The sequence below is a fragment of the Littorina saxatilis genome, linkage group LG3, assembly GCF_037325665.1.
Source record: "Littorina saxatilis isolate snail1 linkage group LG3, US_GU_Lsax_2.0, whole genome shotgun sequence".
Lineage (NCBI taxonomy): Eukaryota > Metazoa > Mollusca > Gastropoda > Littorinimorpha > Littorinidae > Littorina > Littorina saxatilis.
In genome coordinates, this window is record NC_090247.1 from 63,716,632 (window position 1) to 63,738,089 (window position 21,458).

General features: G+C 40.0%; 1 protein-coding gene across 1 annotated transcript; it reads right to left on the minus strand.

Annotated features, from left to right (window-relative positions):
• Positions 1-458: 458 nt before the first annotated feature.
• On the minus strand, positions 459-8,772 carry LOC138961015 (integumentary mucin C.1-like). The gene is made up of 2 exons (XM_070332622.1): positions 8,510-8,772; positions 459-1,002 (listed from the first exon to the last, which is right to left on the minus strand). The coding sequence occupies exons 1-2, from the start codon at positions 8,592-8,594 to the stop codon at positions 539-541; spliced, it is 549 nt and encodes a 182-aa protein (XP_070188723.1). The 5' UTR covers positions 8,595-8,772; the 3' UTR covers positions 459-538.
• Positions 8,773-21,458: the final 12,686 nt, after the last annotated feature.

Consider the following 21,458-nt stretch of genomic DNA (forward strand, 5'->3'; position numbering starts at 1 on the left):
AAGCATCGAAACAAACTACAGGTGCAACTTTCTCCTTGTTTTTTTCTTCATTTTTCTTCTGTTTGTGTGTGTGCACACGCAGTCTCTCAATGTTAGCTCAATGTGAGCAGCAACATTCATTCAATCACCAGCATTTCACAAAAGACAAGGCTAAAGGCCCTCCTTAATTAAGCCAGAAGTTGACTTCACGAAACATTCTGCACCTAAGCTTCGTTCAGCGAGGTTCGTGAAGTGGACTTCGCGAAGTCGACTTTACCCAATAATTTATTTTAAAACAGTAAATTGCGGCAGGCGTTGTATGTGGGTTTTTTTAAATTTTGTGTGTGTGTTGTTGGGTTTGTTTGTTGTTGGGTGGGTGGGGTTTTTTTTTGGGGGGGGAGTAGTTTGTATGTGTGTGTGTGTGGGGGGGGGGGTTTCCGGAAGTTGGAAGGGAGGTGAGTCGGGAGGGGCGGGGGGGGGGGGGGGGGGGGTGGCGGAAAACCTCCAAGAGGTCTGTTTGTAGTTGAGTCTTTCTATAGCCGCGGCTTGTGATCCACATTTACATGGCATGGTAGCGAGTCTTTTTGCTGTGAGTGTAGCACTTGACCGCTATGAATATGAGGATCACGAAGGCCACGGCTGTTGCTGCGCCTCCGAAGAACGACGCCACGTCGAATTTCCGGTCGTCATCGCTTGGAGACGCTGTCGTGGTTTTGCTGGGTGACGTCACGATTGGTGACGTGACGATTGGTGACGTGACTTCCGTAGTACCGTTACCGGGCTCTTGGGTGGTTGCGTTTGGGTTGAAGGTGGTGTTTTGAGTTGTGGGTAGTTCCGTGGTGGCGGTGGTCTCATTGGAAAAAGGTGTGGTGTCGTTTCCGGTCGTTGGCTCTGTGGTCGTGGTGGCGTTCACCTCTTGGGTGGTGCCGTTAAATGTCGTGTCACTGGCGTTGACTGTGCTGGGTAGGCCCGTAGTGGTGGTAGCACCAGCGGCTTCGGTAGTTGTCTCGTTGTTCCCCTGCGCTGCCAACAGAAACAACAACGTTTTCTTTGTCAGAATTTTACAGTGGTGCACGTCATACATAAAAGCAGGACAACCTTCTAAAATACCAAAATGTAGGCCTTGCTCTCATTTCATATCGTTCCCACTCAAGTCTCACCAGTTGACAATCATTTGTTTGTTTGTTTGTTACTTTGTTTGTTTATTTATTTGTTTGCTTGTATATGTTTTTTTGTTTTGTTCAAGACCCATCATCGGAGGTAGTGTTGCATAGGGACACGGGGGGGGGGGGGGGGGGAGTATATATCAAGCTGTTTCTTCATGATATGTCTGTCCTCTGCTTGTGCTCTAGTGCTTTCATATCTTGGCTTATTCTGTTTTCAGTACCCCCAGAAAGGTACACGTCTGTGCACGTGAATGTACATGGCCCCTAATTGAAGATCTTAGTCGTCATACTAATGGCCGGTTCTGGTTAGGTTATGCCCCCTCTTTCTTTCATCTGGTAACTGGCGCCACCTCGCGGCAAGATCACACGAGAAAGGAAAAAAACCTTGCATTGGTCCCAAATAGCATATGGATTTGGTAACAGATCGTGTGTAAGTCGTGCATTTTATACGGTAAACAGACAATGGTCGGTTCTGGTGAGGTTATGCCCCTTCTTTCTTTCGGCTGGTAACTGGCGCCACCTCGCGGCAAGATCACACGAGAAAGGAAAAAAACCTTGCATTGGTCCCAAATAGCATATGGATTTGGTAACAGATCGTGTGTAAGTCGTGCATTTTATACGGTAAACAGACAATGGTCGGTTCTGGTGAGGTTATGCCCCTTCTTTCTTTCGGCTGGTAACTGGCGCCACCTCGCGGCAAGATCACACGAGAAAGGAAAAAACTTGCATTGGTCCCCAATAGCATATCGGTTTGATAACAGTTCGTGTGTAAGTCAGTCGTGCATTTTATACGGTAAACAGACAACAGTCTACTCCTCCCTATCTAATATCAGCCCAGGCAAACTATTGAGAACGGAACGTTTTGAGTGTAGGGAAAAGGCTCCTAATATGCGGACCGGCTCCTAATCTGGATCACCTCCTGTTCTGACAAACTAACGGCGCTAGAGCGCTCAAAATAATTTCATTCGCTTTATTCACCCTCTCTGGATAAGTTGCACATGTCAAAACAAATGCAGAAACACAAACCTCAAAACCGTTAGGCTTTTTCGCTTTTTTTCACTTTTGGCAGTGTTCACTCTAAATTCGCCGCCTAAAACGGACTCGTTTCTGTCCACAGCCAAAGCTTTCGTAACACAAAACTGGTAAACGTGTGAGTCCCCTAATATGGACCACCTTCAACAAATCGAAGAAAATAAAAACTAAAGGCAATTTTAATTAATTCATTAAGAAGCTTGCTGAAAATAACATATAACTAGCCATCGAGATTTCAAAAAATAACAACAAATAGTCTTTTTTGTGTGTGGAAGTTGATAATTTCACTTATTTTCACTCTGTTTTTGATAAGCTCCTTCAGTTTCCTGGTGTGCTTCAAATAATGCTCTCATCAACCCGAAACAGCTAAATCTAAAGCATATTTGAATTAGTCTGACTTGCACACTAAGTTGTATCATGTTATTTTGAATTATAGGGGGCTTTTTACAGTGATTCGTGAAGGCCGCTTCACTGGTCCCGATCCATATTGGGCGCCCAGGCTCCTAATATGGACCATTTGTGATTTTTTATGTATTTAATTTTTGCTGAAGGTCTATCAAAGCTATTTTACTCTAATTAGGCCTAACGGTTAAACTAAGAGAGAAGGACTACCAACTACAAAATGAAACTTCTTCGCAAGAAAACAAGCTAGTTATCAGCAATAAACAAAAAGTGGTCCATATTAGAGGCCCTTCCTCTATGTCAATCATGATAAATTAATGCATAAAAAAATCCCATGCCTCACAAAAAGCATTCATTTCTTGCAATTTGGCATGTGTTCACGTAAGAGGATAAATTATTCTTACTACATACGAATAACAAAAACAAGAATGGTATATTATTGAAACGTTTTTATTATGACAAAACAAAACGTTACAGTCACTGTACTTCGACCCAGCGGTCTTTTAAGTGGACAAAAACGACAAACACGTATGATACATATCATTCACTTATCTGAAAAGGCTTTCCCAACAAACTCGCAAGGAAGTCGCAAGGGTCGAACATGAAAAAGAAAAGTGACTGTAACGTTTTATTTTGTCATGAATTAAACGTTCCAATAACTTTTGTTTCTTTGATTGTGAATTGTGGAACGTTGGCAGTCTAACTGTTTTGGGATCTCCTACTCCATGCGTCAGCCAGGGTAGGTTTCTTTCTTTCTTTATTTGGTGTTTAACGTCGTTTTCAACCATTCAAGGTTATATCGCGACGGGGAAAGGGGGGAGATGGGATAGGGGAAAGGGGGGGAGATGGGATAGAGCCACTTGTTAATTGTTTCTTGTTCACAAAAGCACTAATCAAAAAATTGCTCCAGGGGCTTGCAACGTAGTACAATATATGACCTTACTGGGAGAATGCAAGTTTCCAGTACAAAGGACTTAACATTTCTTACATACTGCTTGACTAAAATCTTTACAAACATTGACTATATTCTATACAAGAAACACTTAACAAGGGTAAAAGGAGAAACAGAACCGTTAGTCGTCTCTTACGACATGCTGGGTAGCATCGGGTAAATTCTTTCTCGTCCCAACCAATATGGGACTCCCCCTAACCCGCGGGGGGTGCCTGGGTAGGTCTGTAATCTGGTTATGTAATGCCTAATGGTGGACATGATGGTGGCCATGAGAACAACGGTGTTTATTTTGGACTTTACCATTGCCATAATTATGATGAGATTGCGTCCTGAATGGAGTTTTATGTTCGTCCTCGTAATTATTATAGTTCTTGCGCTGTAAAGTCAGAGTTATAGGCGTTTGTTCTCGTGAAACTACAAATGTAAACGACTCATTGGTGTTAGTTTTACAATTCAGAAGACTACTGCGTCTAAAATATGTTTATCAGAACCATCGGGGCGATAATCCTGAAATTGCTCTCTCGGTTTGTTACCATGCTTTATAAAATAGTTTGGTCTGTTCGAAACGGTTAAGTAAAACACGCTGCTGATCAGCTGAGGCAAACGACTATCACTTGTACCCCGCAGGTTATCATGTACTCTAGGCCTACCACTCAGAGGGCCTACTCTGCGGTCACATGCATGCAGCTAAAGGCCTTATGGGGGCTGTCCTCAGGCTCACAACTGCCAACTTAAAACTGAATGTTTAATGTAATGTAATGGGAACAGCTTATGACCCCTGTTATTCTTTCTTTTTACATTTAGTCAAGTTTTGACTAAATGTTTTAACATAGATGGGGAATCAAGACGAGGGTCGTGGTGTATGTGTGTGTGTGTGTGTGTGTGTGTGTATGTGTGTCTATATGTGTGTGTGTGTGTGTGTGTGTTAGTGTGTGTGTATGTATGTGTGTGTGTGTAGAGCGATTCAGACCAAACTACGGGACCGATCTTTATGAAATTTGACATGAGAGTTCCTGGGAATGATATCCCGGCGGACATTGTTTTCTTTTTTTCGATAAATGTCTTTTATGACGTTATATATCCGGCTTTTTGTAAAAGTTGAGGCGGCACTGTCACACCCTCAATTTTCAATCAAATTGATTGACAATTTGGCCAAGCAATTTTCGACGAAGGCCGGACTTCGGTATTGCATTTCAGTTTGGTGGCTTAAAAATTAATTAATGACTTTGCCATTAAAAATCTGAAAATTTTAAAAAAAATAAAAAAGTTTTTATAAAACGATCCAAATTTACGTTCATCTTATTCTTCATCATTTTCTGATTCCAAAAACATATAAATATGTTATATTTGGATTAAAAACAAGCTCTGAAAATTAAAAATATAAAAATTATGATTAAAATTAAATTTCCGAAATCGTTTCAAAAACTATTTCATCTTATTCCTTGTCGGTTCCTGATTCCAAAAACATATAGATATGATATGTTTGGATTAAAAACACGCTCAGAAAGTTAAAACGAAGAGAGGTACAGTAAAGCGTGCTATGAAGCACAGCGCAACCGCTGCCGCGCCAAACAGGCTCGTCACTTTCACTGCCTTTTGCACTAGCGGCGGACTACGTTCAGTTTCATTCTGTGAGTTCCACAGCTTAACTAAATGTAGTAATTTCGCCTTACGCGACTTGTTCTTTCTTTATTTGGTGTTTAACGTCGTTTTCAACCACGAAGGTTATATCGCGACGGGGAAAGGGGGGAGATGGGATAGAGCCACTTGTCAATTGTTTCTTGTTCACAAAAGCACTTATCAAAAAATTGCTCCAGGGGCTTGCAACGTAGTACAATATATGACCTTACTCAAGTTACTGGGAGAATGCAAGTTTCCAATACAAAGGACTTAACATTTCTTACATACTGCTTGACTAAAATCTGTACAAAAATTGACTATATTCTATACAAGAAACACTTAACAAGGGTAAAAGGAGAAACATAATCCGTTAGTCGCCTCTTACGATATGCTGGGGAGCATCGGATAAATTCTTCCCCCTAACCCGCGGGGGGTGTTATTCTAAGAGTGCACAATTAAAGGTAAACCGGTATGTCTTCCCGAGTTCGGCTCAGCGGCATCTCAAATCTGGCCAGAGTTTTCCATACGATAAGACAATCCCTTCCATTGGCCACATACACAAACTCAACACCCTGCATGACTGATTGTTGTGGTGGGTCGGAATGGTTTGATGAATTAGTTTCTCAAAAATTCGGCTGTGGCTCTAGCGAAAATGACTCATATTTTTTTTTTTTTTTTATCTCTATGCACAGAGAGAACCCAGACTTTTCATTGTTGGTATGTGACAGTCCTAAATTCAAGAAGAAGACTTATCAGTGACGATACTCGGAGAGAACCGTGTATTTTTCCTGCAAATGAAGCACATTTGTGGTTGAAAGCGTGTGCGAGTGAGTGTTGGCTTATACAATCGAGCCATTCAACTGTGATGCATTGTTTTTAGAGTGTGTGTCCTGTTGCATTTGTATAGTTATTATTGACTTTTTATGCATTGTTCCCCAAGCAACTATGGATGCTTTATGAGAAGAAAATCTAATTTGATATTTTAGTGCGATATGCTTGCCAATCCTTGAAATAATAGCCTGATAAAACGCAATCGTTTGCGTACACATGGTATCGATAACGTTAATCTAAAACAATAGTGACCTACACAAAAGGACAAGGTACGTACGTCACAAGTTAACGAACTGATAAAACAATCATGCGACTGAACAGTTCAAGAATCCTTCCTGTGAAGATTTCTTTCTTTCTTTATCAGTTTGGTGTTTAACGTCGTTTTCAACCACGAAGGTTATATCGCGACGGGGAAAGGGGGGAGATGGGATAGAGCCACTTGTTAATTGTTTCTTGTTCACAAAAGCACTAATCAAAAAATTGCTCCAGGGGCTTGCAACCGCGTAGTACAATATATTACCTTACTGGGAGAATGCAAGTTTCCAGTACAAAGGACTTAACATTTCTTACATACTGCTTGACTAAAATCTTTACAAACATTGACTATATTCTATACAAGAAACACTTAACAAGGGTAAAAGGAGAAACAGAATCCGTTAGTCACCTCTTACGACATGCTGGGGAGCATCGGGTAAATTCTTCCCCCTAACCCGCGGGGGGTTCCTGTGAAGATATAGACCAAAAATATAGACCAAAATAATCCGATCAACTCACCATCTCAACCATGCTCAGGCTTTTACATGGGATAAGACCATCCCTCCACTTGGCCCGTCACATTCCAAACCTCAACATTCTGATTGCGTCATGTGCAGAGTTGGAATTTGTTTGATGAGTTTATTTCTTATGAAACTCACTCGTGGCTTTTGAGACATTTTTTCATACAAAAATCCCACTTCAAATTTGCACAGAAAGCGCATAGACTGTTGATTTTTTTCTTTTTTTTTCTCCATTTTTTACATTAAATTTTAGTCAAGTTTTGACTAAATGTTTTAACATCGAGGGGGAATCGAAACGAGGGTCGTGGTGTGTGTGAGTGCGTGTAGAGCGATTCAGACCAAACTACTGGACCGATCTTTATGAAATTTGACATGAGAGTTCCTGGGTATGATATCCCCGAACGTTTTTTTCCTTTTTTTGATAAATGTCTTTGATGACGTCATATCCGGCTTTTCATGAAAGTTGAGGCGGCACTGTCACGCTCTCATTTTTCAACCAAATTGGTTGAAATTTTGGTCAAGTAGTCTTCGACGAAGCCCGGACTTCGGTATTGCATTTCAGCTTGGTGGCTTAAAAATTAATTAATGACTTTGGTCATTAAAAATCTGAAAATTGTAAACAAAATTATTTTTTTCTAAAACGATCCAAATTTACGTTCATCTTATTCTCCATCATTTGCTGATTCCAAAAACATATAAATATGTTATATTCGGATTAAAAACAAGCTCTGAAAATTAAATATATAAAAATTATTATCAAAATTAAATTTTTGAAATCAATTTAAAAACACTTTCATCTTATTCCTTGTCGGTTCCTGATTCCAAAAACATATAGATATGATATGTTTGGATTAAAAACACGCTCAGAAAGTTAAAACAAAGAAAGGTACAGAAAAGCGTGCTATCCTTCTCAGCGCAAGTCAATTTCACTGCCTTTGCCGTGCGCGGTGGACTGACGATGCTACGAGTATACGGTCTTGCTGCGTTGCATTGCGTTCAGTTTCATTCTGTGAGTTCGACAGCTACTTGACTAAATGTTGTATTTTCGCCTTACGCGACTTGTTTTCCATTGGTTTTTGTTTTTTCCTTGAGTAGAATCATTGTGGGGCTTATAATCAGTAACATGCATCCGTCTACAATGTACGTATCATCATTCATCCATCCACATTTATAATAAATAAATAAGTAAATGGCAAGTATACAAGATATACAACATTAGGACATAACAGACAGACGGTAGGCTGTTGATTTTTGGTATGTGTCCCATTGAAAGGGTGACCTTTCCGTAAGTTAAGGATGGAGAACGGCCTCTGATACATTTTAAGTTACACGGGAAAGAAGGTCTCCATAACTACATGATGGTTTTTTTTCATGTCGAATACTTGTATATAAATCTTCGTTGTCTGTATCTGCCTGAATCTGTCAAATTTGCTTGAACTGTAACATTTGTAACCGGCCTTGCGTGTGTCATAACAAACGTTTCTCTAATATAGTTTTGCTGATAGAATAAAAATTTTTTTTTTAAAAATATTTAAAAAACAAAAGCAAATACAATATAGACAGAAAAAAACACTGAAAAATTGTTTTTCCCTCATATATATCCTCTTTTTTTTTTTAACGATTTAGATTGTTAAAAAAATAAAGCTGAATAATTGAAATAGAATAACAGAAAGTCATAAGCAAATTAGTTGACACTTGGTCAAATCAAACGTGAGGTTTATAACACAAAAGAAACTTGTGTATTTCCTTACCTGAAATGAACGAAAACGCCACGCCCCCAATGCAAAAACATATCCACACTGCAGAAGTCAGAGAAAGCTTTCTGGATGGTGCCATCGTTAAATTTGTGTTTAAATTTGTCACAGAACAGGCTCAGAAACGTGGTTCAATTAATCTTCAAATGAACTCTCTCGGGGTCGAACTATTCCGGCGAGTGCTGGATTGATGTGCATGAACTGAGTGGCAGAAATATTTAAATTAGCGAGTGGGGTAATATAAGCTTCGTTATCACCATGTCCGGGCGTGCGTCTGCGCAGGTTATAAAGTTCACATCCTGTGTGAGATGACAAAAGGGCTTGGCCGAGGCTGTGTCGCATTGTTTTCAGGGGGGTGTTATCAGTAATGTAGACTGCTAAATTGGGGCCAGTGTGTCAGTCAGTGCAGTGCGACACATTGTTTGGGATCAGCCGTGACACACCTGTATAACCCGAGTCGAACTTGACTGACGTAATTATCACATGCTTCGTCGTTTACGTTCATTATCTAGTCATTCACCTGCGATACGGTGGAACCCCCCTTTTACGACCTTCAAAAATATGAGACATTCGGGGCTTAAAAGGGAGGGAGTCTTAAAATGGAGGTAAATTTACAGAGATTATGAACAGAACATTTGAGAAAGGAGGGTTTAAAAGGAGGAACTCTCAAATATGGGGTCTTAAAAGGGGGTTCCATTGTACAACCGAGGGTAAAGCTAGGATTCCATTCTTACGGCTGCGGTGCGGCGACGGCGTCCGGCGACGGCAGTCCAGAAAGCTACATGGAGCTTTCTTGGAAAAAACGCACGCACGCCGGGCCGTCGCCGTCGCCGTCGCCGTACCGCACCCGTGTGAATGGGGTCATCCCTTCTTTCATCAATGTTTTTCAAATTGCTGTCGCCGGAGCCGCACCGCAGCCGTAAGGATGGAATCCTAGCTTAAACAATGGCAGTGACAGATCGAGATGAATATTGAATATTTATGTGCGACTTTGAAGTTCCGGACATTATGTTCGAGCGCCGCACACGACGCACACAACATCCTATGGAAAATGTCATTAAGAATTGTTTCGGAAATCTAACTCCGGACCGAAGCTTTGTTTATGTGTTTTCTAGTCTCGTACGAGTTATCCAGATACTTTTTTCCGGCAGCGCCTCAGCCATAACTCAGATTTGCACTGACTATGGCAGTTAAAATTCAATACAATTCAAGACAAGACAAGAACAAGACAAGACAAGACAAGACAAGACAAAGCAAGGCAAAGCAAGGCAAGGCAAGGCACACGCACACACACACACACACACACACCGGCACATACACACCCACACAGACACACACACACACTTGACCGGCACACACACACACACACACACACACACACACACACCGGCACACACACACACACACACACACACACACACACACACACACACAAACACACCGGCACACACACACGCGCGCGCGCACACATACATAAACACGCACACATACACTGAAGTCCATTATCAATTCTAATAATGTGCATTATGATTTATCTCAATCTATTTTAAGCTATTCATGATCATGTGCCACTTTGATTTATCTCGATAAGCTTGGCTCACGAAAAAAGCATTGTAAATTAAGATAGCTTCGACTTGACCATTGAAGTTTTACGTCCTCTCAGACCAGTTGCTCTATATTGGGACATGTATTGGTAATCCGCTGAGGATATGGTGTAATATGTTAACTCGAACAATACAAGCCTACTCCGTGGCCGTCTTCTTCGACATGCCATCATGGGGCAACATTTTCTCGTCAATGTATCGAAATACGATCATGATGATGTTTGAGAGACGTTTGGCGATTAGGGTTATCTTTTAATAATAAGGTGTATGTTTTAATTAGTTTGATTGTTCAACTTAGACATCGAATCGGATTTTTAGTCTTTTTAGTACACGCACCGTAATAGTTAAAGTTCACTTTAATTGAAGTAAAGTCAACTTTAACTGCTGACCCGAACGGCTTGCCATACCCTCCCCCAACCCCACCCTACTGTACGTATTACCAAGTTATTCATTTATTCCTTTTTGCACATACGATGTTATAATGTAACACAGGGCGGGGATGTAACTCAGTCGGTAGCGTGCTGGATTTGTATCCAGTTGGCCGCTGTCAGCGTGAGTTCGTCCCCACGTTCGGCGAGAGATTTATTTCTCAGAGTCAACTTTGTGTGCAGACTCTCCTCGGTGTCCGAACACCCCCGTGTGTACAGTGCGCACGAAAAAGATCCTGTAATCCATGTCAGAGTTCGGTGGGTTATAGAAACGCAAAAATACCCAGCATGCTTCCTCCAAAAACGGCGTATGGCTGCCTAAATGGCGGGGTAAAAAAACGGTCATACACGTAAAATTCCACTCGTGCAAAAAACACGAGTGTACGTGGGAGTTTCAGCCCACGAACGCAGAATAATAATAATGAATAATAATAATGTAACTCGGGGCAATGAAAGGCCGCTAGCTAGAATATTCAGTCATGTGCCTCTGTGATTTTTCTCAATAGGCTGTTGGCTCAAGAAAAAAGATGCTCTCTATCTCGGAATTTCATTTTGCGGCGACAAAGAACATGGTTTAAACTGAAAACCCCTTTCTTCCCATGTACCCGATCATATCAAATCACCCTCATATCTGTCTAGTTTGTTTAGATGTCAATATGAAATGTAGAATGCTCTGTTATTGGTATAAACTAATTGACCCAGTTAACAAAAATAAATTTTCAAGTGTTGCTTACAGATTTACCTATAGACTATATTCGCAAAAGATGTTTACTTCTGACTATCTGTCATGCATAGAAAAAACGTTAAGTGATATAGGTCTTTCTGGGTTTTGGATACAACAAGAATTTGTTTCTCAATATACATCTACTTGGTTTAAAGAAAAAGTAAAGCGGTGTTTATATGACCAGTATATTCACAATTGGTTCTCAGAAATGGATACAAAAGACATTTTTTTGTAATTATAGAATGTTTAAAGATAGTTTTGTGTGTGAAGACTACATTAAATCCTTGTCGTTCCAAAATGTCGTTACACTCATGAAATTTAGAACTACAAATAACAACCTGCCAGTACAGAAAGAAAGATACCTTAATATACCTAGAGCGAATCGCATTTGCAGAAATTGTACATCAGAAGATATAGGAGATGAGTATCATTATTTGTTTGTTTGTGACTTTTTCAATGAAAAAAGAGCAGAACTTATTCCACCATTCTACTGGAAAAACCCAAATTCACTTAAATACAAAAAACTGTTTGTATCAAGAAATAAGAAATTGTTGACGAAACTCTTGGAATTTATAAAATTAATTAGTAGCAATTTTTCATAGTGCTGGGATTTGTTAACCGTATTTTCGTTTTGTGTCCCCCATTGCCAGGAATCAATGTGTGTGTGTGTGTTTGCATTTTCTGTACTATAATATTTTGTGTTCACTGTTTGTGTACTTTTGTTTTCCAAATATTTTTTTCATTTTTTCTTTTCTTATCTTCTACTTTTCTTTTTGTTTTCGTTTTGTTTTTGTTTTTTTGGATCACTTGGTACTTTGTGCATTTTTGAATTTGCGAATATTGTTTATAATGCCCCTGGGTAATGAACAATAAAAACTTGACTTGAACTTGACTTTGACTTGTTTACATCGGATGAAAACATCTTTCCACTTTCACACAAACAACAAATCGGTGTAAACGACCCGGCTAACTATCTCAGATCAAGTCTGTCCAGGCGTTTCCATGCATAGGATGGGAGTCTTTCTTTCTTTATTTGGTGTTTAACGTCGTTTTTAACCACAACCACGAAGGTTATATCGCGACGGGGAAAGGGGGGAGATGGGATAGAGCCACTTGTCACAAAAGCACTAATCAAAAATTTTCTCCAGGGGCTTGCAACGTAGTACAATGTATTACCTTACTGGGAGAATGCAAGTTTTCAGTACAAAGGACTTAACATTTCTTACATACTGCTTGACTAAAATCTTTACAAAAATTGACTATATTCTATACCAGAAACACTTAACAAGGGTAAAAACAGAAACAGAATCCGTTAGTCGCCTCTTACGACATGCTGGGGAGCATCGGGTAAATTCTTCCCCCTAACCCGCGGGAGGATGGGAGTATCTTTTCACTTTCTTGCAAACAACAAAATTGTGTGTGAACGATACCGGCTAACTATCTCAGATCAAGTCTGACCATGCAGGCTTTTACGTGGGATTAGAACACCCCTCAACTACTACACTGATCATAGTTTCCAACTCTGTAAAGGGCGCAGTCAGAATGTTGATTTTACATATATATCCATGCGAAAGAAAAATAATTATCCCTTGTAAATGTCTGGACAGATCTGTGGGCATCTTATGATTGGGTACGTGGGAATAAAAGGGTCTAAACGATGCTCCTAGGCAGATGTGAAATAGTGAGCTGGCCTGTTGTCACCGGACTAGGCATTGAAAGAGCTTTTGCCGTGTTGTTTTGAAAGTCATCTCTATATAGCCCAAGCATTCGATCTCAGCAAACACTTCAGTTATCAAAAGTACGATGTGGGCCGGCGTTGACTAGAAGTGAATGGCACTTGACACATCCACTACTGAAGAGCTTTTGTTGAAACGTTCCATGACTCTCAGCTTTGAAACCCAAAGAATGCAAGCAGTGCATTTCACGATTGAAAAAAAAAAAGGAGAAGAACACGTCTTGTTTGTACGTTCATTTTAACCTCTGTAGACGTTCCGTGAAGGTTTTCTTACTGCCGGAATGCTGGACGGTGAATGTGCATGTTAATGTACATTGTAATAGGGATGGCAAGGGGTGGGATAGGCTTAGAAACGAAAATGCTCATTACTGGAGCGTGACACTCCCCCCCCCCCCCCCCCCCCCCCCCCGCTCTTTATCTCTTGAGAATTGAGATTGACCTACGACAAATCGTATTGAAGCGGATTCGCGTAAAAGAGGACAGCACGTTTCGCCCTGCAGTCTTGACTGACGATCTAACAGCGAACGACAAGAAGAGGATCCGCGTAAAAATCACATTCATAATATAATTATAAAAATTGTCAAAAAGAAGAAGAAAACAAGTCGCGTAAGGCGAAAATACAACATTTAGTCAAGTAGCTGTCGAACTCACAGAATGAAACTGAACGCAATGCAACGCAGCAAGACCGTATACTCGTAGCATCGTCAGTCCACTGCTCACGGCAAAGGCAGTGAAATTGACAAGAAGAGCGGGGTAGTAGTTGCGCTGAGAATGATAGCACGCTTTTCTGTACCTTTCTTCGTTTAACTTTTTGAGCGTGTTTTTAATCCAAACATATCATATCTATATGTTTTTGGAATCAGGAACCGACAAGGAATAAGGTGAAAGTGTTTTTAAATTGATTTCGACAAATTAATTTTGATAATAATTTTTATATATTTAATTTTCAGAGCTTGTTTTTAATCCAAATATAACATATTTATATGTTTTTGGAATCAGCAAATGATGGAGAATAAGATGAACGTAAATTTGGATCGTTTTATAAAAATTTTTTTTTTTTACAATTTTCAGATTTTTAATGACCAAAGTCATTAATTAATTTTTAAGCCACCAAGCTGAAATGCAATACCGAAGTCCGGGCTTTGTCGAAGATTACTTGACCAAAATTTCAACCAATTTGGTTGAAAAATGAGGGCGTGACAGTGCCGCCTCAACTTTCACGAAAAGCCGGATATGACGTCATCAAAGACATTTATCAAAAAAATGAAAAAACGTATGGGGATATCATACCCAGGAACTCTCATGTCAAATTTCATAAAGATCGGTCCAGTAGTTTAGTCTGAATCGCTCTACACACACACACACACACACATACACACATACACCACGACCCTCATCTCGATTCCCCCTCTATGTTAAAACATTTAGTCAAAACTTGACTAAATGTAAAAAGATTCGTCATGTTATTTTTGCTTTCCCCTTTAAACAAAATAATGTTTTGAAATCTGTGCGCACTGTCATTGTCACTGTCATGTGTGCGATTGTATGCTTCATCTTTCGAGATCTGGGACCACTAGTAAATAACAAAATGGATCCGGGTTGAAATCCGTGCATTGACATACCGTCGTTGCAAACAACATAGCTTCTGTGACTTTGTGAGTTTCAGTGCACACTGATAGCTCTGCACGGATTGTGAACATGAAGAATAAGCTCTTTTTATGTCGCACAAACACGGTTGTACAACTTGTAGACTCTCTCTCTCTCTCAGTCTCAGTCTCTCTCTCTCTCTCTTTCTCTCTCATAGACATAGAGTGTGAGGCTACTATGGGAGCACAGAGAAACAACTTGATCCGGATGTTGAAACTTCTAATACCAAAGCTGGCCACAAAGCAGAAAGGAATTTACCTGTCCGTGAGACCCGAAATGTACCCGACACCTGATACCCTTTCGTGATCCCTTGAAAATAAACAAGTCACAAAAGCGACATCAAAACATCCAGTCAATCTGTCGGCCTGAAAATCTCAACTTTTTGAGAAACGACATGCATGCAACGACTGAACAAACCAAGACGTCTCTTCTTCACCTTCTCTTCTATATTGAAATATATGACGTCAAAAAGTAAACGAAGTTGAAATTAAAGACGTCATAACGCGAATAGTGACGTCACGTAAACATTCTGTCACTTCTTCTGCACACAGTAAACACCAAGTTCCAAGTTTTGTTTCACTACAGTGCTGCAGATGAACTGACAAATGATTTCAAGAACGGAGGTTGTCTCGGTGACTTCCTCATATAAGCAGTAGAACATTACTCGTAAGGTCACCACACACACACATACACGCACATACACCCACACACCCACACACACGCGCGCGCACACACACACACACACACACACATGTACACACAGACAAACTCCATAACCTTCGCCTCGGTTCTGGGTCTACCAGAATACATTTAGTCAAAACTTGACTAAACGTCAAAAGCCTGAGTGGTTTTTCTAGCAAAACAACCTTTAAAACAAGAAATTCCTCCGAGGTAGGAAAAACACCCCCGTCCTTACCATTCTCACTGCCACCAACTGAGAAGGTTATTTCCCTTTGACCATTAATATGTCCCTCTATAAGTCCTTGTAGAATCTTAATCCAGCAATAACTCCCTAACCGTGTGTTTGACTGGTCCCAATTTTTGTAAGGACGAATGTATAGAACCTGTTCACCAAGTTTGGTGACGATCGGTCCGTTCATTCTTGAGATCTATATGCGAACACAAACACACAAACAAACAAACAAACACATCGACCGAATCCTATACACACCCCTATAGGCCCATTGCAGAAACTCAAGTTAACAACAGCATTTCTACTCGGCGCGCGCGGTATGAGAATCACGGGTCGTAACTCTCTGGAATTGGTCATCCGCCGCCATGTTGGATGCCTTGCACGATCTCTGACAGTGCTTGAGCGTTGGGTGGCGACTCGACAAAAGTGAAAATGACACGTTGTGTGGCCAAAAACTGCAGTCAGCAGGCACACTTTAGGATCCCTAAAGTTGTTTACCATCAGGGTGACAACTGGAAGGAAGTTACTGAGCGGAAAAGACGATTATAACTAGTTATTTTTTGCTGTGTGCAGTGCGCTAATCAACAATTGTCCATCGGTTGTGCCCTTAGAGTGAACACTGTGATAGGATGCTTTGAAAATTATACTTTGCAGTAGTTACCTGAGCTGCATTGTACCTCATTTGCCTCATTTGCCTGTCTTGAGAGCATGGTAACATGGCTAAAACAAAAAAAATAGGGTCGGTAGGTAGGGATTTTTTTTTTTTTTTTTATTTTTTTTTTTACCCCAAATGTAGACTAATAAAACTAACTTTAAAAATCGCGCAAAGAGACTGGATTCACTATACATAGAGACAAGACACTCAACACATTTACAAATCGTCAGCGGACTTTCGTTTTCACACGTTTTTGTTGTTCATTTTCTCACCCTGTCCTTTACCACCAAAAAAAAAAAAAAAAAAAAAAATTTGAGTTTGGAAAAGAAAAGTTTAGGGTCGGCGCCGAAATTTAGGGTCGGTCGGGTGACCAGAAACAGACAATTTTTTTGGGGGGGCCTTATCTTGTGAATTTTGGTGCACTGTCTGCATGGTAATTTGAGATAAAGAATAAATAAATGAATATAATAATGTATTCTTGCTTTACTTTTTATGTTGTGCTGTTGTGTTAAAAAGGCAGATCCCCTTTGGACTCATGCATGCACAGTTTTCTTCATTTTGTCTGCATACACAGTGAAATACGCAAAAAGAACAAGAGTGCAATGAAGAAAACTAACAAAGACGGCATCCAATATGGCGGCGCGAAGAGAGTATGAGCGGAGTTGTGCCCCTTAGGGCTGAAGCAAGCCGATCCATTTGATAACGTCACGCCGAGTAAGAAGAATGAATTGGACCTATACCGGGGGTGTAAAAATCAACACCTTGAATAACCACCAATCAAAAGGTTGGCCACAAAAGGAAAGCAAGCAACACTTGTGACTGAACTTCCCTGTCGTTCAGTGAAGCCCGGCTGAGCGTGCCCTGTTAACACACGTTACAGCCAGTTATAAATGTGCAGCAGACTACATCAACTAGGTGACCCCCCCCCCCCCCCCCCGCCCCCATCCTTCTCAAAAGTCAGAGCCACAGTAAGCAAAACAAAACACAAAAGCACGCAGCAGACCAAAGCAACTGGGTCACCTCTAATAAGCCCCTACGCAACTCCCTCCCGTTTCCAAGCTCTACAGCCTTGGGTGCCTTGTAATATATTTAGTGTCTGCAAAAGTACCAGCATAATCAAATCAAAATAATATTACAGGTGATTTAAAAAAAAAATGTATTAGATTTTAGGGATTAGGGCATCTATTGTGCTCACCTCCCTTTCAGGGTTAACCTAATGGGCTGATCATTGTGTGTGTGTTTGTGTGTGCGTGCGTGGGAGTGTGTGCGTAAGTGCGTGTGTGTGCATGCTCGTGGGTGTGTGGGTGTGTTTGCGCGTAAGTAGACTAAATTCTGTGTTGTTTGCATACCACATGTTCTTTGATTTATGTTTGTGTTGTTCATACGCATGTGTACGTTGATTTAGACAATGTCAGTGTTGTTTGTATAAATGTCTACTTTGCACTCTGAACACAGAGAGAGAGAGAGAGAGAGAGAGAGAGAGAGAGAGAGAGAGAGAGAGAGAGAGAGAGAGACACACACACACACATCAACCCAATCAGAATATTTATGCACATTTTTAATGACAGTCAGGTGAAAAACACCCCGTAAAACATTCTGTAACATATGTTTCATTTTATATTTTTTTCACACTTGTGAACTCTCTCAAACCGAGATCAAAGTAGTTGGTAAAAGTTATCAAAAACTACTTTAAAACTGTCTTATAGCTGTTGTCATTTATGTTGCTGTTGTTGTTATAGATTCTTTGTCCGACACCTTTTCTCCCCCTAACTCTCCCCCCTCCCTTTTCTTAAAAAAACCACACCCTTCTACCTGTCGTTTGAGTCGTGACAATTTACAGCTTCATCCTATTAAACAATTACATTTAACTACGTTATCCTTTACAAATACAATCACCATGACAATTGACTGTAATTAGTCTTGAACAACAAATCAGATAGGTATCTTGATTTAACATGAAATTCTATATTTTATCAAACTAAGAAACACAACAACAAAATCAACAACAAGCAAATAAAACACAAAAATAAACTCTTTTCAAAAACAATTGCATCAGTGATTGCATTCATTTTGACAGAAAACTGGTATTCAAGGAATAATTATCAAAAGGCATCCAAGTGTTCTTGCAATGTAAATAACACTTTTGTTCACATAAATCATGACTCATGTTTGTAAGATGTTCTTCTTCCTCAGTCTGATCTGAATCAAGAGTTATCATTTGTTGGAATAATTTTCCAGCTCTCACAGGGATTCACTTAGGTGTTACAGTGGTCGCCGCTTAATAAAGCCACTTCTGGACCGACAAAAAATGGCTTTAATAAGCGGCGGATTTATTTACCGGCGGTCCAGGATTACGTCATTTTCAAAAAAAAATAATCTTCTCTTTCGTCATTTACACTTGTTTGAATCTAAACAAAACTTCACGAAGGATGTTGAACTTTTGTTTTAATTATGTACATGTACGTGTACTTTGATCACTTCGGTACATCAATAATTTCACTGTCACCGTCACGAATCATTACTCGGCAGAGAAGAACGATTTTATGAGTGTTTGTTTGTTGGTCGTCTTCCACATCAGAACAAGATAATGTGAGTTTTAGTCACAAACTACGTGATTTCTCTGAGAAAACTGGCTTTAATAAGCGGCGGGTTGGTTTTATTAACCGGCTTTTTCTAATACATAAGATATAGTGATAAATCCGGACCGTCTGAAATCGGCTTTTATAAGCGGCTGGCTCTATTAACCGCGGTTTTATTAAGCGGCGTCCACTGTAGTTACAAAGAACACAACAATACAGTGGAACCCATCTACTTAAGACCTCCACAGATTCTTTCTTTATTTGGTGTTTAACGTCGTTTTCAACCATTCAAGGTTATATGGCGACGGGGAAAGGGGGGAGATGGGAAAGGGGGAAGGGGGAAGATGGGATAGAGCCACTTGTTAATTGTTTCTTGTTCACAAAAGCACTAATCAAAAAATTGCTCCAGGGGCTTGCAACGTAGTACAATATATGACCTTACTGGGAGAATGCAAGTTTCCAGTGCAAAGGACTTAACATGTCTTACATTCTGCTTGACTAAAATCTTTACAAAAATTGACTATATTCTATACAAGAAACACTTAACAAGGGTAAAAGGAGAAACAGAATCCGTTAAGTCGCCTCTTACGACATGCTGGGGAGCATCGGGTAAATTCTTCCCCCTAACCCGCGGGGGGTGAGAAATGTATGCTGAGTGCATGATTCCTACTGAGAGAACTGTGAGTGGATCAGTACTTAACAGCTTGCAATGATCTGTCTTCAGCAAGGTTAGCTCAGCAAGCATGCAGTACAGTGGAACCGACCCCACCCCCTTTTAAGACCTCCACAAATCTGAAAAAACAAGGGCTTAAAAGGGAGGGAGACTTAAACTAGCGGGGTCTCAAAAGGGGGGGTTCCACTGTACTTTCTGTTCTGCTTGCATGTGAACACACTCAACATAAAAAAGCTAATAAGTTTTGAAATTATGAAATGACCACTGCAGATGATTTTGATTTTGAGTCCAAGAACATATATCATATGCCCCAGAGAACATTCACACCCTCGGCCTCAGGAACAGACCCCCCCCCCCCCCCCCCCCCCCCCTCCCTTTCTCACTGCACTGCAGGCAAAGTTTTAAGTTTTCATTTCATGCTGCAATAAAACTGCAAACCATGTACAATACACGTGGAGCATATATGTATATAGACACATTTTTAACAATCATAAAAGATGTACACTCAAAATACTGTGCATGTATACACGGTTTTAGAATACATTAGCTTAAGTACACCTAACAGGTAACAACTCTGTTGTCACCAATTTACTTCACAAATGTTTTCCTCTTACAGTGACATAGTCAATCAATCAATCAATCAATGAGTCTTATATCGCGCATATTCCGTGGGTACAGTTCTAGGCGCTCTGCAGTGATGCCGTGTTAGATGAAATTTTATACGGCCAGTAGATTGCAGCCATTTCGGCGCATATTTACCTTTCACGGCCTATTATTCCAAGTCACACGGGTATAGGTAGACAATTATTAACTGTGCCTAAGCAATTTTGCCAGGAAAGACCCTTTTGTCAATCGTGGGATCTTTAACGTGCACACCCAATGTAGTGTACACATAGTCATATTTTTCTGTGAATTAACAAACAAGAATCTACAAAGGGTGTTGACTGCTCAAACAGTCAACTATTTTGGGAGTTAAAGAATCTATTCAAGTTACTGACATCATTTCATATTACATTTGTTTGTTTATTTGTTGCTTAACGTCCAGCCGACTACGCAGAGCCATATCAGGACGAGGAAGGGGGGGATGAAGGGGGCCACTTGTCAAGCGATTCCTGTTTACAAATGCACTAACCCATTACTTGTGTCCCAGCAGGCTTTAGTAAAACTAAATTAATACCTACTGGAAGATTACCAGTTTCCAGTATGTTAAAATAGGCTTAACCTATCTACTGCTGGACTTACATCAGAACACTAACAGATTAAACTATACATGAATCGCAAGACAAGCGGCAATAGAAGAGATTTTTGGAAAAAATACAGGTGAATGAGCAAGAAGGCAGAAAAAAGAAAAGAATTCATGAAGAAAAAGAGAGCATGACAGGAAAGAGGAACCAAAAATCTACCTAACAGCAATTTCATATTACATGTATATCAATTAAAAGAATCTTAAAAATCTGGCACAACAATTCTGAGAAAATGGTTTTACAGTACTCCTCATTTTCAATCCACAATGTAACATTCACAAATGGCACATCTTTATATCAAGTAGTAAATCCTCTGAAAGTTAAATGCATATTTCGTTGAGATAATTCGTACTATTACTCAATATTTGTCTATATACTTGTAAAATTAAACAAACATGTTGGAGGTGTTCTGTGCAACACTGTGTATTGAAATTTGTATCTGTTCTTCTCAATTTACATTCAACACAGTAGCTTTCTATGGAAATGGGAGATTATTATCATCATTATTATCATTTCTTTTTCAGTACTCCACATACTACTATGAATCAAAAAGCAAGAAAGGTTGTTTATGGAAAATTTGATTATAGACAAGACAAAACATTCACAAGTATGTCGACCAAATTTTCATTCTTGATTTTGGAACATAAGCAGTCTATCTGTTTAGAATTTCCTATCTCATGTTTAAAAATAAATCAAGACAAAAAAAAAGGAATTTAGTTTTTTTATTGGTTCGGTGGGAGCATT

Excerpts from the sequence above, each read along its gene's own strand:
- LOC138961015 (XM_070332622.1), bottom strand. The coding sequence starts at position 8,594 with ATGGCACCATCCAGAAAGCTTTCTCTGACTTCTGCAGTGTGGATATGT. Across the intron at positions 1,003-8,509 it reads GGCGTTTTCGTTCATTTCAG|CGCAGGGGAACAACGAGACA; the intron begins GTAAGGAAATAC and ends TTCTGTTGGCAG.